The sequence below is a fragment of the Prorops nasuta genome, unplaced genomic scaffold, assembly GCF_024137725.1.
Source record: "Prorops nasuta isolate Cenicafe-Biocafe unplaced genomic scaffold, Cenicafe_Pnas_1.2 PNAS00004, whole genome shotgun sequence".
NCBI lineage: Eukaryota > Metazoa > Arthropoda > Insecta > Hymenoptera > Bethylidae > Prorops > Prorops nasuta.
The window spans coordinates 7,363,889-7,391,826 of record NW_027116801.1 but is presented as its reverse complement, the minus strand read 5'-3'; the positions used below and the strand labels follow the sequence as shown (position 1 = coordinate 7,391,826).

Below are 27,938 nucleotides of genomic sequence, written 5' to 3'. Positions count from 1 at the left end.
TCTCTGATACTACCTATCTATCGTATTCGTATAAGCCGATAAGGCGCCATAAGGCATGAGAGTAGCTCATTGGTGGGTCCGGAGAAGTTCGTCATATTTATCGTGTCGTCGGCCGCCGTAGGTGTCGTCACACTCGTCGACTCGAGTTGTCAGTTTTGTATTTTGTTGTTCAGCAAACACACAGCACACTGATGTAATACAAAAATAATTATGAATGAAACAGAATCTGTTTATGGGACAACATTGTCTCAAGAATCAATAAAAGTAATTGCAGAAAGTATAGGTGTAGGAAATTTTCCAGATGAGGCAGCAAAAGATCTAGCAGAAGATGTAAGCTATAGGCTTAAAGAGATTATACAGGTTAGTAACTCATAAACGAGATAATATGATCTCTTCCACTGATGTTTAAGAGTTATTTAAGGAAATTATTGACATATTTCATAAGCCAATCTTTTATATGGTAGTTATTCTCAGTTGAATATATGTACAGGATGCAGCAAAGTTTATGAGACATGGAAAGCGACAGAGAATGACTACTCATGACATTGATCATGCATTAAAAATCAAAAACATTGAACCTACTTATGGATTTTTTGCCAAAGATCATGTACCATTTCGGTTTGCCTCAGGGGGTGGAAGGGAATTACATTTTGTTGAAGAAAAAGAAATTGACCTTAATGAAGTGGTTTCTATGGCTGGAACTCAAACATATCCGAAACTACCTTTAGAGATCACGTTAAGAACTCATTGGTTATGTATAGATGGGGTACAACCAACTATTCCTGAGAACCCTCCTCCTGTTTCAAAAGGTAAAAATATATTTCTTTTATTTTTTACATAGTAGTCTTAGGACCTGTTAAATCAATTTTTTCTACAGATGTACAAAAATTGGAGAGTGTTGATCCAACAAGTAAACTTACAAATAAGAATCAAAATATTGGAGTTGGAAAGCCAGGAGGTGGAGGAAAAAGTCAAAAATTACGTAATGTTGAAACTGTTCACGTCAAACAACTGGCAACTCATGAGCTAAGTGTAGAACAACAATTATATTACAAAGAAATAACAGAGGCATGCGTTGGATCTGATGAGGCTCGTAGAACTGAAGCTTTACAGTCCTTGTCAGCTGATCCAGGCTTACATGAAATGTTGGCACGTATGTGCACATTTATTGCAGAGGGTGTGAGAGTCAATGTAGTACAAAATCATCTTGCACTTCTTATATATCTTATGCGTATGGTAAAAGCACTTCTTGACAATCCAAGTTTATATTTAGAAAAATATGTAAGTCTGATAAGTACAATCAAACACAACTTATTTTATAAAATAACTACTACATTTATAAAATCATTTATAGCTTCATGAGTTAATACCATCAGTAGCAACATGTATAGTTTCACGTCAGCTATGCATGAGACCAGAGGCTGATAACCATTGGGCATTAAGAGATTTTGCTTCCAGACTTATGGCACAAATATGTAAAAATTTTAACACTTCTACCAATAATGTGCAGACCAGAGTCACCCGTATGTTTAGTCAAGCATTGGCCAAAAACAGCCAGGTAGTCAAGATTTTGTCAAAGACATTAAAAGATATAGAAATTAAGAATGTTAAGTTAAATCCATTAATTTTTTAGACACCATTGGCATCTTTGTATGGAGCAATTGAAGGACTGTGCGAATTAGGTCCTGAAGTAATAAAAGCTTTAGTAATTCCTAAGATTAAATCGATTTCTGATAGGATTGAATCGTGTATTGAAGGAACAGGACTTTCAAGTGTTGATAAGAATGGAGCTGGTCACATCAAATCATTGCTAGTAGTAAGAAAAATATTTATTTGAGTATAAAGCATTGTGTTTTCCTTAAAGCTCCAAATATATTAATAAAAAATTTAATTCTAGAAATCAGTAGCACCAGTACTGAAAACAATCAGATCGCCTCCTGATTTTGTAGAGGAATACAAACAAGACTATGGATACATAGGACCAGCTTTATGCTCAGCAGTAGCAAAAGCTCGTACCCAGCCTCCTGCTGCTTTATCAACAACAGCCGTAACAACTGCTGCCCTAACGACAAGTCAACAACAAGGACCGATTTGCACTAATAAAACGCTCGTGCAAGCTGGTAAACATTTAATACTATATTGACCCTAATCATACCACGTATTTTCATAGCGAATTACGTCACGATGTAAAAAAATTTAAATTTGATATCACGACTAATTCCAAATTTGCAAATATTCTTTTTAGTATTAGTTGTTAATTTAAAATAAACTCATAAAACATTGTCGAGATGTAATATGAAATATTCAAGAAGTTTAAGTTTAAATTTTATTCAAAGTCAGATTGCGGTTCAGTTAGGGTTAATACATGATTTGTATTTATTATTATAATAATTAAACATATTTTAGTAACAAGTACGAGCTCAGGGCAGCAGCAACAACAACAACCTGGTCGTACCATAATGCTTGGAGCTAGTAGAGCAGCTGCAGGAACTGCAACAAGCGGCGGACAGAAATTCGTAATTTTACAGTCACGATCGCAGACACCTACTGCCTCTGGTATAAGCTCTAACTCGATACAGCAACAGCAACAACAGACGCAGATGCAATCTACCCAGCAGACGCAGCAAATCAAATTGCCACAAGGAAGTGTTCAACAAAAACAACATTTGCAAAGTGCAACACCTAAACTGGTGGTGGTTTGCATGTCCAGTGGTAGTCATACCAACACCAGTACAGTTAGTCAAGTATGTTTGATTTATATTATTATTTTATACTCTTATAAATTCATCTAGTATTTGGAAAATCTAATATAATTGTTTATTTTAATAGTCTAATGTATCGAGCAATCAGCAAAATGTTTTCGTAACGCAAACAAGCACCGAGCATTCACTCAGTCCAGAAGAGGAACACTCATTTCAGTAACGAAAGAAAGGTCGTTCATTCTACACAACGCCATTTTCTGTAATAAAAATCGAAATTTTATACTAAGCAAAGAGTATTGTCTAATATTCTAATTTAATGAGTAACGAGATATACGAATAGTAATTTTATACCAGATACAGTAATGACTTGTTTTTTAACTAGTTAAATAAAGTTGAAAATATAAATATAAAATAATTATTATTTATAAACAATAATTTGGATAGTATTTTATAAGTTTTATTCTTTTAGCTATCATACAAAACGCAAAAGATTTATCTCATTTAGAAAATAAATTTACATGTTATACAATAGCCTCTTAAGAAAAAGTAATCATTTTTTTTTTATTTAAAATAATGTTGATTTACATTCTACAAGCTTCTTCTGTACCATTCGGGGAATCATCATTTAAAGAGTTGTCCATCGTTAAATCTAAGCTTCTCTGTGTAGTATTTTTACGACAAGCCAGCTCTGCCTGTTTATAAAGCTCTTCCGACATAGCCTGACCAGTTTTATTTATCATTTGTGCAAATGGGCCATTAGGACTTTTGCATAGTAGCTCAAAAGGACAACCGAATTCCTATAAACAAAATTTAATTTATTACTTAAAGAATATTTACACTATAAATATATAAATTCTTTATTGATATGTTTAACTTACCACTATACGTCCACCTTCCATTACAATTATACGGTCACTATCAATTATCGTGTTCAAACGATGAGCTACTGTTATAACAGTGCAATTTTCAAACTTGCTTCTAACAGTTTTTTGAATAAGCGTATCAGTACTGTAAACAAGGTTGAAATAGGGCATTGGTCTATTTATCTAATCTAATAACGAAGGTCAGTAAAAAGTATTTTTTTCATTAATTTTAAATCATCAATAACAGTTCAAGGATAAATTTAATAAAAGTTTTTTAAGCTACTGGATCTATTTAGATAGATTTCAACGATAAACAAATCTGAATTTTACCGTGTGTCTATATTGGCAGTAGCTTCATCCAAGACGAGGAAACGGTTATTTTTTAACATAGCTCTGGCAAGGCATATAAGCTGCCTTTGACCTACGCTAAAATTCGTTCCACTTTGTTGCACCTTTTCCTCCAGCAAGTAGTCATGAAGCTCCACCTCATGAAGTGCATCCCACAAATTAGCATCCGGATACTGATGGAAAGGATCAAGGTTATAACGTAAAGACTGTGAAAAGAGGACTGGTTCCTGTGGAATAATCGAGATACGCGAACGTAATTCTTGAAGTCCCAAAGTTGACGTGTCACGTCCATCGATGCTAATCTGGCCTTCAGTGCCATCGGGGAAGAGCCGAAAGAGCGCAGATATCAATGATGATTTTCCGGCTCCGGTTCTGCCGATCACACCTACCTTCCAGCCTGCTTCTATATTTATATTCAAGTTCTACAATAAAGATTAAAAGTGGTTTTTTAGTAATAAATAATATATATAAATCATAGCTTTCAATAGCGATAACTAATCTTCAATTCGACTATTTCATTTATAACGTTCAAAAATATTACCAGTTTTTTTAAATCTATCTGATTATACATTTTGAAATTACATTAAAAATATTATTGAGTGTCTTAACTGATCGAGATACCCCTATGTACTTGCATAACATTGCATATATTTAAAGGACTGTAACCCAATAACGACTGCACTGATTTTAATATGGAGCTTGAAAGGTTGTAATCAGACATTCTTCAAGAAGAATTTCTCTTGAAATTGTGCAATTATTATGTCACAATCTGTAGAGTTATTTTTACCTTTAAAACTGGTAGATCATCCTTGTCATATCTCATACTAAAGTTTTTAATTGTTAATCGGCCTTTTGTTGGCCATGATGCAGGTGGTGGATTATCCGTTCTCATTGGACCTTCCTTTGGAAGATTCGTGTACTCCAAAATTCTTTCAACGGCTGTCATTTGTGCAATGACTTCTGCAGTTTGTCTTACACCATATTGTAAAGTACCAATCATGATCAAAGCTTGAGTAAGAGCGAGACCAACGTCTCCACCCAAAGTAGTTTCTATATGTTATAATAAAATTATTACTATTTGTTCCAATTATCATTTTATCCAGGTCTTTACTCACTGTTTTTCATGAATATGAAGGACAAGCAGACGCAAGTTATAAAGCAAAGAGCTACACAGTCCAGTATAAGGCCAAATGCTGTACCAGTTGATATTGTTAAAAACCATGCACCAGAATGCACATTTTGAAGTTCGTCAAACTCTTTCTGTAACAATACTTGCACGTCTTTTCCAGAACTCCTAATTGTCGGCAAACCAGCCATGGTTGTCGTTACGTGACCAAACACCGGACTTTTAGCTGTAAAACATTTTTCCAGATTCAATGAGGATTACCATTAAATTTTTTATCACAAGATTTTGAAGTCTCTGATACTTACTCACACCTTCGAGACGCTTAACATTTTGCGCAGTTCTTAAATAATACGATCTAATGATACAGAACATAACGCCAAGAAGAAACAAAGGTAACGCCATCCAGTAATTAATTATCACTTGCATAACAAGTATACCGCACATTACGAAAAAGATTTGAAGAGCCTCTAGCATCGCTTTTGGTAATAATTCATCCATTGAGCCAACATCCTTTGAAAACCGGTTAAGTATCCTTCCTATCCGATGCACATTTAAACAAATAGAATTTATTATCATTCTATTGAAGAACATTTGATTACAGGGCCCTAAAACTGAGTACCTGAAGAGTTTAGATGAAAGAATCGCATGGTGGCTTGCATCAAATTGGCGAACATGGCATTGTGCAGATTTTTGCTGGCATGCATGCATACTAACATAAAAATAGCACTACGTAATATAGAAAGTATTGTGCAGCAAGCTATAATAAAAGTGTAAACATGGATAGCTGGTAGCGTTTTTAGCAAGCCATTGGAATCCTCTTCAAAGAAATAAGCTAAGAAACTATTGTTGCTATATATGGAAGTAGTGTGTTCATTTGTTAGATTCGAGCTTGATTTATTTGTAGCGGAGCGCAATTGTTCTAAGTTAGTCCAGTGGGAGACCCAATAATCTGTGCCGCTTGATGAAAATTGTGTCAATATTAATAAGAATGCCAGGAGAACCAGACTGAAGTTTGAACGACAACTTTGGAAGTACTTTGCATAAACTTTAAAAGGTAAATTTCCATGGCCTCTACTTTCTATTTCCTTATTAGTGTTGAGCGTTTCACCGCTGTCGTCCTCGGACATCTGAGATAAGAAAAGATTTGTCATTGAGTTATTAAGCAATTATTATGATCGATCTAACGGCTGATAAATAAAAGCGTTTTACAGCACTAGTGTTGCTAGTAGAGGAGGCAATTGATGCTTTGCGTTGTAAATTCTTAAAATTTGATCTTCTCTTTAACACAGTTTTTTCTATTTGGTCTTTTTCGGTATTCTCATGCTCCTGCCTCAAATTGTTTAATATAGTTGTTATGTCTGGATAATATTCCAACAGTTGGTTGTAGGAGCCTTGTAATTGTACGGATCCCTGTCACAGAGGGGCTTTATAGATACACAATACTCTTCAAGAATTTCCTGCATTCATTATTTTTTAAAGAACCAAACTAATTAATGTACGTACACGATCTAATATAACAATATGGTCAACTTCTTTAAGGAATTGCAGTTGATGCGTAACAAGGATTCTGGTTTTACCGCGTAAATATCCATTTATGCACTTTTTGAAAAGATGGCGAGACACCCTGGCATCCACTGCACTTAGAGGATCGTCAAAAAGATAGATACTCGCGTCCTTGTAAACTGCTCTAGCTAAATTTATGCGAGCCTTTTGGCCACCTGATAAGGACGATCCTCTATCACCAACGATTGTCATATCTCCATGAGGAAGCTGTTGAAAATCCTTACTCAAGGCACAAACCTTCACCACCTAACATAAAATATGTAAGTGTAGTTATACAAAATTAAAAACCAGCAATTTATTATTCTATCGAATTAATAATTTTAATTTAATAGAGCGATTTTATCAGAATTTAAAATGTTTTTGTTCTTTCGTCACATAATACCTCGACATATCTTTTTCTATTGTAGGGTTGTCCAAAGAGAATATTTGTTCTGACTGTTCCCCCAAATAGCCATGGTTCCTGACTAGCGTATGAAATGGTATAATTTGAATCGTCCATTATAAAATTTCCATTGGTCTTCAAATTAGCTTGTTTTTCATGGTGAACCATCTTTACGAGGCCAGCCCCAAGAGGCAACTCTCTAAGTAAAACCTGAAGAACGGAAGATTTTCCTGATCCAACAGCGCCGACCAATGCGCATAGTTGCCCACTTTTGATCTTCGGCAAATGGTAAAACGATTCCATTAAAAGACCTCTTAGAAACTTTATAGTTTTTATTTTTAAGAAGAAAAACTTAAAATTTTACCCGCATGGAAACATTATGAAGCGTAGGGGGTAAACGTCCTGGAATCCAATTAGCAGATACCTTAAGCATCTCAACATTAATTGGTTTAGACTCTTCAATCTCAGCCTTTTCATCCTTTATCGTTTTTAAAATTCCATTCAACTCGTGATCATTTTCTTTTATTTTCTCGAACACCTTTGCCAAACCGTTCTTTTGTTTCGTTGGTGGAAGAAGTGCAGGAGGCGAGATTTCGTCGAGTAATAGAAAGTTCTGGGAAATGAACAAATTAACGAAAGTAAATCGTGATAAGTATTAAATGGTTTTTTCATCTTCACTATTATCATTTCTGCCACTGACCTCGATTCTTCGTATGGACACTCTGACTTCGCCGTACAAGATCATAGCATTCGAAAACATAAGGGCAGTAGAAAGTTGGAGAAGGTTGAAATATGTTGCCAATACGAATGAGGTGGATGGCTTCAAGGTATTACCGTTCATAACGTAAGTAACCAACGTTATGTAGAGCGTCAGTCGCTCGGTAAAAATTGCAGATGCAACAATAGCACCACGTATCTGAGAGGATATCACGATCTTTTTAATTTCAGCCCTCCGAGTTTCGCTGACAATCTTTGCGAATGGAATTTCCCACGCATACATTTTCACCACCTTTTGTTAATTATTACAAATTTATTGATGATTTTCTTCGATAGAAATAATTTATTAAATGTTGATAAAATGTGCCTGCATCACCTGTATTCCTTTGATAATTTCATTCATAAACTCTACTCTTTTATCCGTCAGAGGCGCAATTTTTTGCCTTACGTGTTTACTAAATACACTGACTATCGAATGAACAGGAATTGTGAGCATTAGGAGAGAACCTAGCCCAACCATCGTGGGGAAATTACCTACTTTCAGCCACATAGCATATCCAAATAGGCAAATCTAATAAGAAAAATTTAAAGTATTTTCAATTAACTTGACCTTATCAAAGTTTTACTTGTGTTATTTACTGATAATATTACCTGAAGGGGTATAATCCATAAATAATGAAGGAACATTGGTAATTGATCAAAACGTGCCACATCGTTGCTCAGCAAATTCACAACTTGGCCAGCGGCCGTTTGACCCACAGCTGCTTTACTCAACAGTAATATCTGAAATTTTTAAATATTGTTTCTCAAAATTTATGTCAATTATGAGCAATGTATCTAAAATGATTTAATTTATGTTTTTAGCTCTTTACAAATTTTAATAATATAAATATGAAATTATGATATATTTGGGATAAGTCTGCAAAAGAATATTTTAATATGTCACATTCAACGATTGCTATATATTAATATTAGCCAATGTGCATTATCACCAAATGACGTACTTTTTTATTATACGCACTAGTACATCCATTTATCAAGATAAAATAAATTATTCTGACGATAAAAAATTCTTATAGACATAAAAGGAGTAGAAAAAATACGTGCTAGAAATGATTAAAAATCTTTTTTTCGATAAGTAAAAAGATAGTAAAAAATTGTAGGAACAATTCAATCAAAATTTGCAATGAGATTTTCTTGTTTGAGCTATTTTTTTTTCATAATGAATACGAAATGAAAACCACATTGGCTGAATTTATCCTGTAAAAATGTATAAATCCTTGAACTTAATAAATATAGCAAACGCTTTTCCTCTTATAAGAATTTACAAAGCTTGCAAGCTTGTTTACGCGTTTAAAGCGCATTGGAATAATGCTCAACTCTTATCGGTAATTGTAACGTGGCATTCGAAGGGCGAAAACTTCATCAGCAAAAATAATTTACCACACTTAAAGGAAAAACAAAATCTAGGACACTTGCTTATATCAATTTACCGTAAAAAAGATAGTAATTAATGTAAAATCGACCAAATAAAACTAGAAATAAATGTAAGAATTACATTTTGAAAAACTAAATGAAAATTATTGAAAATTTTATAGTTTCTATTAAATTTAACAAACAATAGGTTAATTATCGGTAAATACCTTTCTATAAATAAGTGTACTGCATGCAACTCGAACACGCATGCCAATTCGCATAGCTTGAAGATTGGTATGATGCATGATTAAGACGATGATAGCGGAGGAACCAATGAGTCCTGCAGCATATAGAAGGGCATCCTGTTGCGTCATATAATCATTGTCAACTTCGAAATAGCTTATAATCAACCCCTGGAAAAGGGGCTGTATAAATTTTAACACGGTTGCCTGAAGGAATATGAAGAAGCCTATTATCATATAAGGAGGCCAAAAAGCTCGAAAAATCGCCTTGTACAGCTTCGGTCTTATTTGCTTCTCTGGCTTCTTTTTACCATCTTTATCCAACGTAAACTTTAATTTCTTCATCTTTTCCGTTTCTTTCTGCCATTCCCTAATAATTCAATCGCATTTCGATTATCCCTTTAATTTAATTTAACAGTTTTGATAATAAAAGAGTTTTCAGTTTTCGTAACTTTTCTCTTTACCTTTGTAGTATTTCACCAACTTTCTCTGAGAAATCTTTATGCGATGGGTAGTAAAGATCGCTTTCGTCTAAATCTCTGTGCGAACCTTTCCAAAATAAATCTTTAATCCACCTGTTCAAAAAATTATCAAAAATCGTTTGAGAATAGTAATATAAATACTATATTTTATTATCGAATTAAAGAAGATAATTTATTTCAATTAATATTTAACTGCTGTAGAGTAAGGTAATGACACAACTGATGCACGGTAATACGAACCAAAAAAATAGTAAGTTTAAAGGATTCGCGCTATCCGTTGGTAAGGGTTCAAGCCTTGGTCTTGATGTATCCATTGTTACAAATAATAACTATCTATAAAATTTAAACGGTTATTTGATAAAATTAACGATGACAGAGTTGTTAGGAATTAAAAAAGGTGGATTTGTTGCAAAGAAAACATTTTTGAAAAGAATACTCGCCACACTTTTAGCGACTAAGCCGTGTACAACTGACGTCTAGTTTTCATGCAGTGTTCAGCTGATAAAATTTTTGCTATGCTAATCAGGCGTAATGAGTAGTAGTATTATATTAAGTATAAATAGGTACTATGCACACACATTTACCAATTTCATTTAAAATTTTTATTTTAGTTATTCAAGGGTAAGATTATCACAAATTCATTTTTAGAAAATAATGAGAATAAAATAGAGATTAACTTATATATATATATATATATATATATTTTTTATAGTCAATATTTAATTTTCATTCTAATGAATACATATGTATCAATATAAAGAATATATTCTTTTATTCTTACAAATAATAGGATGACTTTAACGGTTTATAAGGACTTATCAAAAAAGACGTTTAACTTTTTTGGCAACATGTTTATAATAAAACTGATCAATAATCGAGCATTTTAAATAGTTTTTCATCTTTGGGAGACAAAAAGGTGGCTATTAACCTTTAAACTACCGGTGCTTGTTCTGAATAAATTTTAAATATAATCTATGGTCATTTTAACTATTAACAATATATTTGTGGTGAAAAATCTTAATAGAGGTCTCGCACCACTGAAGTGGCATCAGGTAGTCTAATGGTTAAGGGAGAAATCTGTGCGGTGTAAATAATCCTTTTTTTAGACATTGTTTTAGGTGGAAAGTTCTTAAATTTTGAAAAATTATATAATAACTGCAAAATATAATATATAAAAGAATATATATTTTCAAATACCAATTTCAAAATGATGGCCCAGCAACTGCTCCATTTATATTTACGTCGTGCAATGTGCAAAGAAATCTAATACAAATTTTAGTCTTTCCAATGATTCAGATTTTTAAATTCCTGTTTTCTTTTTTATAAATTGAAGCTATTGCAAGGCATTGGAACGTATACTTTAACGGAATACTCCTTAAATTTGTATTTACATCCACCATAATGTCCTGGGCACGGTATATCTTAAATTTGAGAGATAACTCTCATCACAGCTATCAAGTCGCTGTTTTGACTTGTTTATAACAAAGAATATTCTCTTATACATTAAATACTGAGTTGATTACATAATTGTTGAAATTCACAAACCTTTTTTTATCGTTTCAAAAAAAATTCTGAGAAAAAAATTACCATTCACACAAGATGTCCCCGCCTCCTTAAATCATCTTGAAGTATTTTTAAATACTGTATATATACACATTAAATATATTATTATAATAATTACATTTGTGACGTAATAACTATTTAACAAATGGGAAGTTCTTGAGCATTCAGAAAAAGTCAAAAAATTATATCGTAGGCCGTTCTTGATCAAATATTTGTTTTCAATTTTGCTTTCCCTCCTCATAATTAAATAACATGAATTCTTAAAGATAAGAGATTTAAATGAATGACTTGCGAAAAACTATGTATATGTACATGTATAAGTAAAATCGGAAGTATTGTAGATTTCATACGTAAACACAAGGTGACATTAACGTATATGCCACGGATTATCACATTTCTGGCTAGTTCTATACTACTCAATACACTGCTCTATTACCAAATAGAAAACTATATGTTATTTATACTTTTTGCTAGTTTGTACATATTCACGCTTAATGTATATACGTGTTTTGTGAAAAATTCAGTTATGTATAGCTGACAATTATATAAATGCTGTCAATTTTATCAAAAATTGTCAGAGTTTAGCTAATAGTTAACATACGGCGCCATGTAGACGTAATCTATTTAACGAATACAAAAATATATTTTTTCCTGTGTTTAATGTACTTTCTTACCCATTTGCAGTAATACTTAGGATTATTTAAGTGTGTAAATATTTATAGAAAATCTGTAAATTACACAGATGTCTGAAAGATAATACGAATTTATAGCAAATAGAACAAATGCTAAAGAATGTTTGTTCGTATGATTGATGAAAAAGTATGTACATTAGGTATAAAAATTAATGTAATCACTATTCTCCATGTTTAGAAATATAGGATTGTCTAGCGACTTTTGTTAGTTGATCATGCATAGCACGACCAGTTTCTTTTACCAACGACGTAAATTGACTGTAGTTATTTTGCAAAAGCATATGGGGATGGTCATATTCCTAAAACATATAAAAAAATTTATGTAAGTACATTTGATGTATTGATACAGTTAATTTTGGATAATGTTTCAGAAATATAAGATATATAAGAATTAAAAAGATATACTAACCGCCATACGACCCTTATCCATAACTAAAACCTTATCACTGTCCATGATTGTGTTGAGTCGGTGAGCCACTGTCAGCACAGTACATTTGGCAAACTTTTTCCTAATAGTGCGTTGAATTAAGTTATCAGTATGTGGATCAACGTTCGCTGTAGCCTCGTCCAGCATCAATATTAGATTGTTCCTCAAAATTGCTCTTGCCAAGCATACGAGCTGCCTTTGACCAACACTATAATTACTTCCTCTATCTAATACACGACTTTCCAAACCATTTCCACCAGCAGTGACCGAATCCTTTAGTTCAACTTCCTCAAGAACTTTCCACAGTGCATCATCGGAAAATTCATTGAATGGATCTAGATTACGTCTCAGTGTACCAGAGTATAAAACTGGATCTTGTGGTATAATAGAAACATGCCTACGCAAGTCTTCAAGGCAAATCTTTCCAGTGTCTATGCCATCAATTTCAATCACTCCTTCGACTTTGGCCAGACGGAATAAAGCTGATATTAAGGAAGATTTGCCAGCGCCAGTTCTACCTACGATTCCAATTTTTTCACTAGGATATACGATGATATTGAGACCTTTTAGCACAGGCGGTTCTTCGTCGGCATAACGCATGAAGATATTTTTAAACTTAATGCATCCTTCACTTGGCCAGTTCTTAGGGGCACGCGGAGCAGGAGGAGGCAAGATCTGCTTCTTATATATTTTTTTAACATAAGCACCTCTATCTGCCAAATTTTCTTCGGGTGGTAAATGTGTATACTCTAATACTCTTTCTACTGACATCATTTGATTCGCAACTTCGGCGCTTTGACGCATTCCCCACTGGATCATTCCTGTCATAGCCATCACTTGTGTGATTGCTAAACCTACCTCGCCACCGGTAAATGCTAAAAATAATAATAATCGCACTTTATTCTCCATCTTGGGTTTAACTTAATAAATAAACCTACGTAAGTATATACATAAATTCAATTTAAGAATGATGGATAATGCAAAAAAATTAATTTAAAAGAAATATTCATACATCCGCTGAGGAGAAGGAAACTAAAGGTGACCAATGATGTAAATATAAAGCAAAAACAATCTAAGGAGAATCCAAATGCTGTGCTCGTTACAATGTACATATAGACAGTAGACGTGTGGACATCCTGGAACTTATCAAATTCATATTTCAATATATCCTGGGCACAATACGCTCTGATCGTTGACAGGCCATTTAATGTAGCATTCAAATGTGTGAATACTGGGGATCTAGCTGTAAAAATACACAAGTGAATATTTTTATTTTCTTAAACTCGTTAAAAATCAATATTCTGTTGATAAAAACGAAAACTTTAATAACTTACTCATTCCTTCCAGGCGTTTAATATTCTTACTAGTTTTGAGGTATACTTTTCTAATGAAATAAAACACAGAGCCCAAAAATACAACAGGAATCAAAAAAATAGGCCTGACTGTACATGATACAACGAGTGAACCAAACATCATTAAATTAATCTGGCCAGCGTCTAATATGGCTTTTGGTAAGAGTTCATCAATTGCTCCTATATCTTTCGAAAATCTATTTAAGATACGACCACTCGGATTGGTATCAAAAAATCTCATTCCTGTTCTTATTAGGGCGCTGAAAACCATATCGTGCAAACGCTGACTGCACATCATACATGTTTTGTAGAATATCAATGATCTCGTAATACCAATAATAAAAATGCCAATCACAATGCTTGAGTAAACATAAATATACGTATTTTGGGACGGTATGTCATTATATTCGATGTCGGTATCATTGGCAGTCCCATAACGAGTTTCATTAGAGCTATTCACAGCTGACTTGAATTTTCGTGTTTCCTCGGCATTTATCCTGAAAAGTCATGAGTATATTTAATAAATATAATTTATTACTTGTAAATCTTTTGCATCCACGTTATTTATATCTACTTACAAAACTGGAATGAAGTAATCATTGAGACTAGCCATAAATTGTGTACATACGAATAATAATAATACTAAAGAAGCCAGATAAAGATTCGAGCCAGTCTGAAAGTATTGAATGAAAATGGAGCCCTTAACTGCACCTCGCGAAGTTCCTTCAAGTCCATTATTTTCATTTTCATTATTTTCATCCTCATCTTCATCGTCGGTACCTGCTATACTAGCTTCTGGCGTTCGACTCTGTAAAGAAAAATTATCTATGATTTTATGATTAAACAGTACTTGTAAATAACCAATTGATTCCTGTTTCATAAATTGAGTTAGCTACTGCTAATTAGTCAAGTATGATTGTTTTGTTACCCTATTGCTTGATGATGAAAATTGACGACGCATTGCACTTTTCTCTAACGACGAGTCTTCGCTTATCTCGCTTTCAGCTGCTAAAAGGTTTCCATATTCCGGACGATAATTCAAAAGCTCATGGTAATTCGAGAATATTTTTATTTTACCCTGTTCCAAAAGAATTATAGTGTCTACTTCTTTGATATATTGCAACTGATGAGTAGCTAAAATTCTCGTCTTTCCTGCTAAATAACGCTGAATACATTCTTCGAACAAGTGCTTGCTAACGTGTGCATCTACCTAAAAATATAAATATTAATCCATTTTTTATATTTAATAAAGAAGGTAAATAAACTGGATAATACTAGAATAAAAGGTATGTTTTCCTTCAACAAAAATAAAATAAAACAAATATATATGTATAAGTAAAAATGCAACAAAAATAAGGAAAAAGGATAATCGCCGAATGTCGTTTCTAACTTTTCTATTACATAAGACAAGAATAAAATCGCTCGGACTCCTGTATAAGATATTAAATTATTATAACTTACCGCACTTAAGGGATCATCCATCAAATATACATCTGCCTGCCTATAGAGAGATCTGGCTAAACTGATCCTGGCTTTCTGACCCCCGGATAAAGAGCTTCCTCTGTCACCAACAACAGTTTGATCGCCTTGTGGTAGCTGTTTGAAATCCCTGAGAAGAGCGCAGGCTTTAACAACTCGTTGATACCGATGATGTTCGTAAGCTTGACCAAAAAGTATATTTTGTCTAACACTGGCACCAAAAACCCACGACTCTTGGCCAGCGTAACTCAAACGACCGTTTACTTTTATACTACCCTCCATCAAGGAAAGTTCGCCAAGAATCGCGGAAAGCAAAGAACTTTTCCCGGCTCCTACCATGCCAATTACAGCGTACAGCTTTCCTTTTCCTATTTCCAGATTTATAGACTCCAGTGTTTTCTCTAATTGATTCGGATCCCATTGTGCCGTAACATTTACCAATTTAACACCCCAAGAATCATCAATGCGTACATCATTCCTTTTAGGCTCTTCTGAAAAAATATAAACTTTTTTTATCCTTTAATATTAAATATTTCCATAAAATCATTGTACTTACCTTCAACAAGATTTGCAGTATTTTTTGAAAGATCATTAGCAACAACAATCAAGCCATTATTAAGATTCTTTTCAGATTTTTCGTTTTGGACATCGTCATCGATATAAGGCAAATCTTGCCTCGATACTTTGGCGGAATTTTGTTTGCATTCAGATAGAGAAATTCCATTAGTACTATCATTAAACTTATTTTTCATAGCTATATTATCACCGTAGAATTCCTCATACATCAAAAAGTTCTGAAGTCTTCTTACAGCTACCAGGCATTCTGCAAGTTCCGCGAATCCCCGCACAAACATTCCTGTCATTGTATGAGCCAAAATACTGTAAAACGAGGAGAATACAAAGATCTTATCGGCTGTTAAATCTTCTTTAAACATTATCATTGCTATCAAAGTAGAAAATAGCGCCATTCTTGTAGTGAAGAGATTGAAAGTCATATATATTCCTCTGATGTACGAGCTTTTCGTTACTACTTTCAACTCTAATTTACGAGCAAGCTCAACCATGGCACAGAATGGCTTCTCCCAGGCATACATCTTTATCACTTGGACTCCGGAAATAATTTCATCCATTAAACGAACTCGCTCGTCTGTTTTTATAGAAGTTTGCAGTCGAAACTTGGAAGATAACTTTCCAGTATAAGCTAAATCAAATAAAAATATTGTCTATATAATTATAATTATATAATTGAAGTTTAATTCTATTATAGCTTACATTGGATTGGTACGACAGTAAACACAGCGAGGATTCCTATTAGGCCGGCGTATCCAGCTTCAGCGTAAAGAAAATAACCAATGATTATAGCAGATAATGGAGCAGACCACATATGATGTATAAAGATGGTAACAAGATCAAATCTATTGACATCATTGGCTACTAAATTAACTACTTTTCCTGGCGCAGTTTCTCCTAGTGCTGTTGCACTTAATCTCAAAGCCTATAACAATGAAAGTGTATCAGTTTATTAAACTTATATATAAAAGAGTACAATTAGTAGGTGTATAAAGAATTATAATTTTTATATCCGTTTAAATCTTGAAGATTCTACGTTCTAAAGTCCGATACGCCTGAAGAATTGTAATCATCCTTAACCACGTAGCAAATCAATTTATATGGAAATGAACTTACCTTTCTATAGACTACAGAACATGCGGCTACTCGAACTTTTGCACCGATATGAAAGGCGGAGAAAATAGTTTGATTGATGCTAACAACATTAATAGCGGTAGCTATGCAAATTCCACCTGCGTACAAAAGGGCTGTTTCATATAGTTCGGTGCTACCCTTATTGAAATAACGTAACAGACCTCCTAAAAGTATAGGTGTACCCAGCCTACAAAATTATTCAATGATTATTCTTCAGTTTAATTCTAATTGTATATATTGTATGAAGAGGCCAATATAGAATCTCACGCCAAGTACATGCAGGAAATTGATTCAGTTACATTTTTTAGTTAACTTATTTACTCAGGTACTTTCTAGAATAAATTAATATGCTCTATATTGTAAAACATGGAAAATAATTCAATTTCCGACAATATAATAAATAAAAAATATTATAAAGTGATCGTGACATCGATTACATTTGATTTGATAAACTTAATTTTTAAATCATCTAAATAATAGCTGCGTGCATAATATATATTTACAATTATTTTTATCTGTCTCTATTTGGAGTCATTAAGTCTAGCTATGCTAACATACATTTCCACTATTATTTTAAAGATTGTACAGTGCAGAATGAATAGCAAACCGAATATGACAATAAAACTCAGTAATAGAAGAAAAATATCACAATCAGAATTTAATACTAACGAGTTTTTTTTTCTATTCGTTTCTTATATTCTTTAAGAGCTTTCATATGCATAAAGAGTCTCATGAACAATGAATAAAAGCACATATACAATTTATTATTATTATAATTATAGATAATGAAAGAACGAACTAAATAACGCCTACTGCAGCGAATTATAGTACTTCGAGCAGAGTAAAATGAAAAGTTGAATAAACCGACGAATACGATCAATAATATTTGCGTTACCTTATCACAAACTCGTTGAGTATGTGCATCAATCCGAGCATAGAATATTCCCAAGCAAACGTACGGAAAATTGTTCTTAGAAAGCTCGGACGGCGACTTTGTTTCTTTGAATTTTCCAGCTCGATTTTCCATTTCCTGAAAAATGTTTCATATTAGATTGCTGCATTCCCTTTATGTATTCTGAATTTATGAATAAACATTTAATTTGTACTACTCACGCTTCTAATCTATCTCCAAGTAAAGAGGATTGATCGTCCTTAAGAGGATCAAACAAATCTTCGACGCCCAAGATTTTTCTATAGCCAGTTTTAAACAAGCTTATTGTCCACCTGATAGAAATAATAAGAAAAGCTTAATTATTAAAGCCACATTAAATATAGAACATTGTATAACACGGAAATGAAAGCTTTTATAAATTTATTCAATTTGTGTCTTATCGTTATTATAAAATTGCCAGTTTTACTGTTGTTAAAAGAATGAATGATGTAATCACTGTTTATACAACGTATACCTTGATTACTACATCAATGAACAGATACCTGTTCAAACAGTCAAATTAAAGTCATGTCTTCCGCTCTAACAGAAAAGTTTAGTATGTAAATTGGATTAGAAATTACCATAGGAATTATAATTAACAATTGATATAACACGAATCTTTATGTTCTTCTAAAATAACAATTGTAATAGAAAAATGCGTATTTTTAAATAATACTATATTTAGAGTGTTATAAAATAATGCTTTTAGTATATTTTGAGATATTACATTTCATGTGATGAGATTGCAAAAAGAATAATGGGTAAATGAGGCAACAGTATAATAGACATTCAGACTTATTGCGTAAATTTACGAAAGAAATCATGGATTTTTTATCATTGCAGTAACCGCTTAAAGCCATGAGCTCTAACCGACAGTCATGATTCTAAAGTGATTCTGTAATTATTACTTTTAAAAACCGAAATTCATAAAATCGTTATGAAAGTTTAGTATGAACAGTGCATGTTGAACAATATTTTTAATAGGAGGGCCTAATTTGCTCCAGCACATTGCTTAATAGTGACACCAATAAAATTAGTGTAACCTTTAACGCAGCGCTGTAATAAAATGAAGAAATATTTCTCATTCTGTATGTCATATTTTACAATTTGTACATAGCTTATAACGTTGTTTCCATTCTTACGCAAAGTTTCTTTAATGTTCTCGTAAATCAAGTTGAAAAATCATTTTCCATCATGCTTTTCTATTACTGAATGTAATATTAACGATAAAATTACTGATAAGAATAATAATATTTTGATTATTAAATATGCTCTTTCTGCATTAAGATCTATCAGTCATCTGCCTCGTTCATAACATTGAATTTAAATTTTGAGAATCTTTACAGAAAAGTATTATCTACAGCTCTTAAGGTTTCAAACTAATTCAGGGTCTAGTTGTGCGGAAAATTTACATTTAAAATCGTAATTTTAACGCGTATTCCTTAGCATAGACAGTGAAATGAGAGATTGTCCAATTTCAATAATAAAACAAGTCTTACTATTTAAACGATTAACTACAGAATTACAGAAATAGGAAACATGAAAATTATTAATCATAAATCAAACTATAGTCTTTCAAAGAATGAAACTTTGATTTGCATACAGAATTCTTCTACGTTAAATAGTATATAAAAGTTATAAAAATATAAATAATATTTTCTTCTAGAAAGCGCAATAAATACAGCTTTTGTTCTATCAAGTAAAAGTAAAAATATAAGTGCGTTATTGTATAGCACGTAAACTACCTTAATAAATAGAGGCTCATATAATATGCTAATCACAGAAACACGTATCCTAGTAAAGATAGGAAAAGAAGAAATTACGCGAAAAGAAAGTAGTCTTCAAAAAAACTTGGACAAATTTTTTTATCAGTTTTGGCGACTTGATCTCAAACAGTTTGCACATGCTAATGGAACGATTGATGTGTAAAGTATTAAAAAGTAATTTTCCGTTAAAAATCAATGACTCAGCTTTAATTAAAATTGAAGTCTGTTTTTGACTTCCTAAACTTACCACCATAGTAAAACTGAAACGAAGCTGGCTTTTTCCCGTGGATTGGGCTTGGATTTTTTCTTACTAGAATCCATTTTTCGCTAAACACCACATTAACGTTGCTCCAAGAGAGTTTTCACGTTGTACTGATCAATCAATATACGTATTCAATGTATACAAATGAAACTATCACAATGAAGCGAAACAATTTGTGTCACAAAATATTATCAATCAGAATCTCACAGCGGACTCTCTAAAGATTATTGATCGTCAATCTTTTAATGGCAGTAAATTAAAGATAATTGACCAGTGATCGAGCTAACAGATATTGTAAATTAAGTACATATACAATAACACAATTTTCAAAACTAAGTACTGTATAATTGTTTAAGTAGCCGATTAATCGAGATCTCGTTGTGAGTGATCACCAATTATAAAGAGATTTTTATAGAAGGAAAAATAAGCTTGTAGTGCCAGCACACAATATTTCACTTGTGGTTATAACGTATTATAAGGATTCGAGCACAAGAAACGACGAAGGAAGAAGAGTGATCCGTTTGGTAGTCAGTAGTGAAGTAGTGCAAATTATCTTCTCAATTTTGAAGTGGTGTGATGTTGCACGGAGGCAAATTTGGTGTCCCTCGTTGATTTAGCGACTTCACTGGCAAAGTACTGTTAAGCATCCTCCTCCACCTATTTTTAACAGAAATACAAATATCTGTTAAGTGACGTTTGGTCTTATCTCTGCTCCTCTTGCTAGTCATTCTACAAACAACCTGTGTCATCTCTAACCCACCACGACGCACTACGGTAGTTTCTGCCTACCTGCCTACCACCCTCTGCCAATTTTAATTGTCATAAGTACAGATCTCTTTCGTGCGAAAAAACAGCAAGTGCTATTGAACAGATCAATTCAGGCAAAACGAGTGATAGGCGAGCACTACAGTAAAGTAATTCATACGTCAAGTGGTACAAAACAAAACAGAGTAGTAAATTAAGTTGTACTCTTCGATAAAACAGACTATTTCATATTGATACAAGTGGAGTAATGAAACTGAGAGAATTCCAGATCAGTGATATGTGAATTAAAAAAACATAGGTAGCATGACTGAGAAAATACATTAAAAACAACTGAATAGTTTGTATGAAATGATGAGTGTGGAAAATGTTAAGAAATAAAGTGTATAAGATTAACGTTTGTCTGCCTTTCAATATTAACTATAATAAGCACTGTACTACTGTATTTCATAAGCAAAATTGTCGAAGAATTTGAACACAGAAGGCAGGAAATACAAAGAGGGGCTGAATTGATAAGTAGCGGGGGCCGAGGACAACGAGTTTTATGGTACAAAGAAATGATTCATTTCACATAATGAGTTTAAAGTATAAGCGAACAGAATTACTTGAATATAATAATTATGCCAGTATAGGTGACAAATTATTAAGTTAAACGATAAAAAGGTGGTATAGCTTTAACTGTTTTTTATAAAGTTTTAAAGAATAATGAATTTTTTTAGATACTTTTTTATAATATATTGTACAATAATTTCATTGGATCGTGCAGAGAAATCTGATAAAATCTAATAAATCCAACATATTATTTAGTAAAATTTACTGTTTATGATTATGAAAATTATAAAGATAAATAAAGGGGATGCAAGGATGGGGGATCAAAATTATATTAAAAATGCAAATAAATAAAATTTATCAAAACACCGTGATTCAGATTTGTAACCCTTTTGCAAGTTTATTGTAAGAAGGAAAGCAAATCTCGATAAAAGTCCTGCAATAATCTTATGACATGGTGCTAACGATAAGGAAATCTTGCTTCTTCTCACACTGCGCTGATACTAACGGCCTGCAATATTTGCTTAATCTTAATCTATTTTAAGTGCTCATTCTTATTGACTGATAAGCAACATTTGAAACGAGTAGTAGCTCTCCATTCGACATTCTTTTTATTTGCTCCCAGATTGATCAAGATCAATACTATAACAACTTATTAAACGATTAATACTTGAAAATATCAAAAATTGAGAATGATACATATTAAAATTTTTTCAATTGATATATTAAATTTTTTACTGCTTATTTAATATTCCCAAGTCAATTAAATTTTGCTAACTGAGCAATTAAAACCAACTTATCATCTCTCAGTACTTCTTAAGATTATAGGTATTATAATTTATATACCTAGAGCATAAAAGTAATACTTAAATAATTTTTATTCTTTTTAAACTGTGAAAGAATGATTGATAAGTAATAGACCAATGAATGACGTTTTGTTTTCTTTCTCAGGAAGTCTACTAAAGTTGTAATTACGAGCGATGACTTTCAAAAAGTTATGTCTTTCATTATTTCGAACAACTATCGTTCAATGATAAATTTCGATTTACCCTGCAATATATATTGTCATTAAGTATAAGAATTTTCCTAACTGCGACAAAATAAGTTAATTAAACAGCAAGTAATGTCTAATAAACTGCGCCTTGAAATCTTTGTTTGTTATTATTATTAAACTGTAACAATGTTAAAAATTAATGATAAGCATAATTTTCCACACTTAATAGATATTTAACTTGTTTTAACGAACCTCGCGAAAAAATGCGATTTCTCACGGCAATTTGTACAATTTACACATAATTAGTAGATCGAATGTAATGCAATATAACAGAAACAAGAGAGAGAATCTCAAGCAAAATTTTAAAGGCTAAGGTTAATTAAATGTGACGTAAGGCAATTTTTAATTATTAATCTTGGTTTAAAGAAATCGCGTTTACTCATGACTAAAAAAAATCCCTGGCCTATAAATTTCGATAGTCTGTATATAAATAGCTTTACAATATTTTTAAATAAGTTTGTAATCTTTACTCGTGTTATGCTTGTACTAATAATAAATTCAACAATTAATTATTAATCTAGCAAGGCAAAGTAGAGTAGGAAAATTAATTAAGGGAAACATAGATACACATTTGTCGTGGAGATTCTTAAAGACTATGCGAGATGCATCTTATATATAGTTATAAGGAATATTTGCTGGTTCATAGTTTGCTGACCATGTCGAATGATTCAGCAAAAGTTTTTTCATTGCATCGATGAAGTACCGTACCACTGTTTTTTCTGCTTATCTTACGTAATTTTATGTAATATATGTTCACACACTATTTCTATACGGTACCATAAAACACCGAAATAAATAACTTATCACACTTTTTCTTCACTAATGATATTACAGGCCTAAAAATTCATTATGCTACGATCAAAAGATCTGATTTGTCCCTGTCAGCCTATCCAATAAACAAGACGTTACGTAAGAGAAATGCCTTACTGTCTTTCATCTGAATCTATCGAATGTTGTATGCACAGATTGTGGAACTAATTCATACCAAACCGAAACCCATAGAAAAATGGTATAAAACCATAGCGAATTTTTGTTTAGAATTTTAAGGTCTTATCTTTAATATAAAATTAAATTATTCGATTTTATGTGCAGTATACTTATGTATACACATAGGGTGTGAAATTGATTCATACCAAACCGAGAGGCTTGAGTATAGTAAGTTATTTAAAAATCAAAAATACTTCATCATATTTTAAGAATATTACACAATTTATATTTTCATTGAAAATTATAATTTGTTATGTCTAATTAAAAGATACTAGGGCCTAATTAAGACAAAAAAATCGTTCTGCAAGGGAACATCCAAGTTTTTAAATGATTTACTATTTTTCTATTTTTTTTTTTTCGAAGAAATTAAACTTAAAATAATAATATGAATGTTATCGTCGCTGAGAGCACACATTCACTATTTTATATCTGTGTGCAATGAAGCGTACAAATCTCCAGTCAGTTACTACTAAGACATTTAATTATGACCTTTGCAAACAAAGCTATTCGCTTTGTTCTTTCATTTCTCCACAAGCTATCTTTACTTCATCAAGTCTTTATTCTTTTTACATTATTACCCTGTTACAATAACTTCAAATTATAAAATATATATTATAATTATACTTTTTTATACAGTCCCACATTTGTTTCGTTCAAATGCAAGAGAAAAAATCCGATTAATTATATTAATTACCATCGATATTAGTATGTTTGACAAATTAGTGTCTGTAGTATTTCTAACAAAGGCGAGAATTTTAATCGATTTTTTAATTTATAGAAAAATAATCTCTTCCTCATTTTCCGCTGTTACGATACTACTTCTTGGTACCTTGTAAATGTACAGAAAATTTTATACGTTAATAAATTATAGATACTTAAATTTTTCCAACACACTGTTTCGATTAACTATGACATAATGGCGGAGGGAAAACTTAAAATTATTAAGGCTTTCTAAAAAAATGAGTAAAGGAATTGAACACTATTTTTAAAGAAAACGAACAGTTTTTAACAATAAATAAAAGTTTTCAATCATTTTACTTGAATTTCAGAGAGTGAGAAATAAATTCATATGGACTAGTATTATTGAAAACCATCTCGCGTTAGATGGTAGATTAAGTCAATCAAGAGCACACGTGATAGAAAACATATAGTATTAGTTCAGGAGTTAACGACAGATGTCATCACACCATTTTCACAAATTTTTTATATAAGTTTTCTATGTAGTATAAAGCATGTCAATCTGCAGACTGACGCTTTAGGAAATTGATTTTTCTACCTTTCACATAACTTAGTCTGTACTTTCTTGTCAAAATAAAATTGATATCTTATACTGTAACACACGAACATTATTTCCTATCTAAGGCTCGAATTTATAAACCAGACTAAGCTCGAATTTCAACTTAGCAATTACCTAAGACGAAGACCGAGCTGAGTATCATATTGAAGGCTAAAGTAAGACAATTGATCTTAGCTAAGACCATACTAAGCTTAAGCTCCGTTTATAAATTCAGGCCTAATATTTTAGTGGTTGTATCCACCCTCGCTAAATGATTCGTGTCTTATGCAATTTAATAAAAAACCGACTTAAAAATATCCCTCGTTAAAATAAAATTATAAAAACCTTTCATACCAACTCAACGATACTAAAGAGTTTTTAGCAGTATTTGTATATACATACCACAAATGCAATTGAAAATTATTTGAAAATGTAAAAAATGTACGATAGATAGCCTAATAGTGTATATATGCTCTATTCAAGATTCTATCTATTCATTATTATTATGTGAATTACAGATGTCCGTAAGAACTGATCGCGAATTCGAGTACCTGCACTAGTGAGCACTGAGAATATTTCTATCCTCTGCTTTCATACTAATAATAAAAAGATAGAAATACACTCAGTATGCCCCAAAGCAGGTCCCCGAATTCACGATGAGATATCGATGGCGGTGTAGCGCGCGCAGTACTCTGTAGCTAGTACATTTTAAATCGACACACTGTATACCACGTGATACTTCTCGTACTTGTCACACTCACATCAGTATACAATATACTGTGCACTTAACCCCTAAAACTAACCTTCGAGTAAGCAATTTACTCAAAATAACTCGTATTACACGCATTTCTGTATTTACACATTAATTGTCTATTACGCAAGATCCCATTCTTCAGTTAATCAAGTTAATAGTGTCTGCGTTCGTTCATTTTTCAAACATTGTAAGCACTATCACGCCGTTATTGACACGCGAGTACAACATAAAAATTAAAATAAACGAAACAGAAAGCGAAAATTCGATACACATATGTTATTGATTAAGATAGAATTATTACTAACTGTAACAGAAAACAGGCCGCATCTATAATGGATCTGTGCCAAGTTAAATTGTATCACTATGGTGAGAATATACAAATCGATGCTGAAATGAAATTTCCAAATTGATGGTTGAAAGCATGCAGGCAATTGATAGATTTATGAAGAAATTTACTGAATGAAAAACTTCTTGTCTTTTTTAGAAATGATTATTTTTTTATATACATTTGTTGTCAAATTCACGTGTTACGTTAGTTGGTGCTAGGACGACAATGATATGTGAATTGATAAAATTAAAAACAAAATTATTTTGATATTAATGTAACTTACAATTAACAAAGAGCAAGAGTGACCATCTCAGCGCGTCCAGCACGAGTCACAAACTCATAAACCATGATCAAATATACTCAGTCAAAATTGAGTAACTGGAAGCAACGTGGAGTAACTTTTGCACGGTGTTGCAAAGTGGTGCAGTCTGGTCACCACGCCTACGGACGGAGTACAGAGAGCCGACTGCCCGACTGGCCGAGTGCCGGCTACGACCAAACCAACTAGTAACTTAACTACGACTACGGACTGACGGAGTACGGACGGACTACGGTTTTGTTGTGACGCTTATGCCGCGGATTAACTACATATATAGTATGCATGCCTTATGTCCCTTATGTCTTGTTATGCCAGGCTATACCATTGAGTAGATTTGTTATGTTAGTGGGAGTTGGGAGTATACTGGGTGTCGAGACAGAGCAGAACGATGACGGGACGGGATGCATAGAACAGAAGAGATGAAGAAGAGGTAGGGAGCACGGAGCAGGGGAGAAAGAAAAATATAACCATGTGCGAGAGATGCGGCTGCGTGCGCCTACCCAATGAACTGACCAATCACCCAACAATTCTATCTTTCTGCTCATGCGCTCTCTACGCCTGGCTTGTTTAGAATATATATAGGGTGTACCACTTCAAACAATTCAGAGTCCAGACCATGGACATAAAATTCTTTTCATCTTCGTAACTACTTTTTTGTACAAGATCTTTCTAAGCGCAAATCGAAGGACGCTCAAAAAAGTTTTATATAAAGAATTTCAAGTTCTCTTATACATAAGAAAGAGAGGAGCTAGAAAGATTCATGAAAAAAAAATTGATCAATAATATGACCGGCTGGGTCATTTTAAGTTATACACATAGTATAAAGAGTGAGGCATTTAAAAGAAGGAAGTCTATTTAGAACCTTTAAAAAATGGATGTTATTTTTAGTTTTGGTTTTTAATCGACTGATATGTTACTTTAATATTTTCCCAAAGCTTCAAACGAAATAGCCTTGTGAATGCTGCACTGCGCCTTACCGTTCATACTTGAATGAGCGGTACTCCGCGCAGCAGGTGGAACAAGTGAAAGCGCTAAAGGAAAGTTTTTGCGAGATCCCTTCTTTTGTAATTCCCTTGTTCGAATTTACGTTAAGGTATATGTACATAGAATAGAATGAAATGTTAATAAGTTTCAAATCTATTGTTGTAGTCTTACATCGAAACGTCTATTTAGTAGACTCAAAATAGTGGAAATTGCAGTCTTTTTAATTGCAGGTCTATTTAAGAAAGCTATGCGTTAATATTAAAAATAATAAGCAAACTAGAACTACTAATAAAACTTATTGTCAAAATTTGTGCAGATCTTTGTTTTAAAGATTGGTTTCTTAATTTTCGCCGACGGTGTATGAAAGTAAATGGTTTGAAGGGAAAAATATTTGTTTTGTTGCAGATCGAAATCTATAGACAGATGCGCGCCGGTTTGAAATTGACGCTGTTACCATGTTTCGCATATGTCACAGCTTTGCTATTTTAACGTTCAATTAATTACTTTTTTGAAGCAAGCATATAGTTTAATATTAATCAAAGTTTCATTACTGTAAAATAATTCCTTCATAAAAAAAAATGATAAAAATTACAACATTTTTCCATCAAACAAATCTTCCCTATTAAGATGCCCTAAAGTTAGAATATCAAAATTCATTTATCTCCGTAACTATAAGAAATAACAATATTTCCTGTTAGATTTTCCTAACTGAAATATAAAGAAGTTTTTAAACGTCCTATAAAAAATTTGATATTTTTTATAGTTAAAGAGATAAACGTCTCCTACGTCTAGGAAAATTAATTCGTGTATGGTTCAACTATAATGTAGTATATTAATTTTCATGTTAAAACACAAAAGTCAAATTAATTGAATTACACACGAATGAATTTTCCACTGTGCACTGTTTG

The 27,938-nt window shown here is 32.5% G+C and overlaps 3 protein-coding genes across 6 annotated transcripts; 1 reads left to right on the top strand and 2 right to left on the bottom strand.

Annotated features, from left to right (window-relative positions):
• Positions 1-82: 82 nt before the first annotated feature.
• LOC136772312 (transcription initiation factor TFIID subunit 6-like) lies at positions 83-2,971 on the top strand. 2 transcript variants are annotated; one of them, XM_066725205.1, is made up of 8 exons: positions 83-360; positions 491-809; positions 878-1,281; positions 1,355-1,558; positions 1,634-1,816; positions 1,898-2,120; positions 2,407-2,744; positions 2,830-2,971. In XM_066725205.1, exons 1-8 carry the CDS (start codon positions 211-213, stop codon positions 2,920-2,922), a joined length of 1,914 nt encoding a protein of 637 aa, XP_066581302.1. In that variant the 5' UTR covers positions 83-210; the 3' UTR covers positions 2,923-2,971. The 2 variants fall into 2 exon arrangements, with proteins under 2 accessions (XP_066581302.1, XP_066581303.1); XM_066725206.1 differs by having other exon boundaries at positions 220-360; positions 630-809.
• On the bottom strand, positions 2,821-10,294 carry LOC136772311 (ATP-binding cassette sub-family C member 4-like). Its single transcript, XM_066725204.1, has 18 exons — positions 10,082-10,294; positions 9,824-9,934; positions 9,345-9,729; positions 8,353-8,484; positions 8,078-8,272; positions 7,685-7,993; positions 7,349-7,597; positions 6,985-7,260; positions 6,543-6,848; positions 6,249-6,449; positions 5,659-6,166; positions 5,345-5,575; positions 5,029-5,265; positions 4,701-4,963; positions 3,896-4,335; positions 3,581-3,710; positions 3,288-3,499; positions 2,821-2,959 (listed from the first exon to the last, which is right to left on the bottom strand). Exons 1-18 carry the CDS (start codon positions 10,153-10,155, stop codon positions 2,938-2,940), a joined length of 4,281 nt encoding a protein of 1,426 aa, XP_066581301.1. The 5' UTR covers positions 10,156-10,294; the 3' UTR covers positions 2,821-2,937.
• A 213-nt stretch (positions 10,295-10,507) lies between these two features.
• LOC136772856 (probable multidrug resistance-associated protein lethal(2)03659) lies at positions 10,508-27,929 on the bottom strand. 3 transcript variants are annotated; one of them, XM_066726036.1, is made up of 14 exons: positions 26,011-27,929; positions 20,003-20,674; positions 18,172-18,282; positions 17,954-18,088; positions 17,041-17,245; positions 16,627-16,849; positions 15,911-16,555; positions 15,337-15,860; positions 14,804-15,085; positions 14,454-14,683; positions 13,858-14,372; positions 13,536-13,766; positions 12,506-13,398; positions 10,508-12,395 (listed from the first exon to the last, which is right to left on the bottom strand). In XM_066726036.1, exons 2-14 carry the CDS (start codon positions 20,074-20,076, stop codon positions 12,258-12,260), a joined length of 4,206 nt encoding a protein of 1,401 aa, XP_066582133.1. In that variant the 5' UTR covers positions 20,077-20,674; positions 26,011-27,929; the 3' UTR covers positions 10,508-12,257. The 3 variants fall into 3 exon arrangements, with proteins under 3 accessions (XP_066582133.1, XP_066582135.1, XP_066582134.1); XM_066726038.1 differs by having other exon boundaries at positions 15,337-15,842; XM_066726037.1 differs by having other exon boundaries at positions 15,337-15,845; positions 26,011-27,928.
• Positions 27,930-27,938: the final 9 nt, after the last annotated feature.

Bases quoted from the DNA above. Each gene is read 5' to 3' on its own strand.
- LOC136772311 (XM_066725204.1), bottom strand. From the start codon at position 10,155: ATGGATACATCAAGACCAAGGCTTGAACCCTTACCAACGGATAGCGCG. The intron at 9,935-10,081 runs GTTCGTATTACC...TTTTTTGAACAG, and splicing joins TTAAACTTACTATTTTTTTG to GTGGATTAAAGATTTATTTT. The intron at 7,598-7,684 runs GTCAGTGGCAGA...TTCATTTCCCAG, and splicing joins TGTCCATACGAAGAATCGAG to AACTTTCTATTACTCGACGA.
- LOC136772312 (XM_066725205.1), top strand. From the start codon at position 211: ATGAATGAAACAGAATCTGTTTATGGGACAACATTGTCTCAAGAATCA. The intron at 361-490 runs GTTAGTAACTCA...ATATATGTACAG, and splicing joins GGCTTAAAGAGATTATACAG to GATGCAGCAAAGTTTATGAG. The intron at 810-877 runs GTAAAAATATAT...TTTTTTCTACAG, and splicing joins CCCTCCTCCTGTTTCAAAAG to ATGTACAAAAATTGGAGAGT.
- LOC136772856 (XM_066726036.1), bottom strand. From the start codon at position 20,076: ATGGATTCTAGTAAGAAAAAATCCAAGCCCAATCCACGGGAAAAAGCC. The intron at 16,850-17,040 runs GTAAGTTCATTT...TCATTGTTATAG, and splicing joins GTTCTGTAGTCTATAGAAAG to GCTTTGAGATTAAGTGCAAC. The intron at 15,086-15,336 runs GTAAGTTATAAT...TTATATTTTTAG, and splicing joins TGGATGATCCCTTAAGTGCG to GTAGATGCACACGTTAGCAA.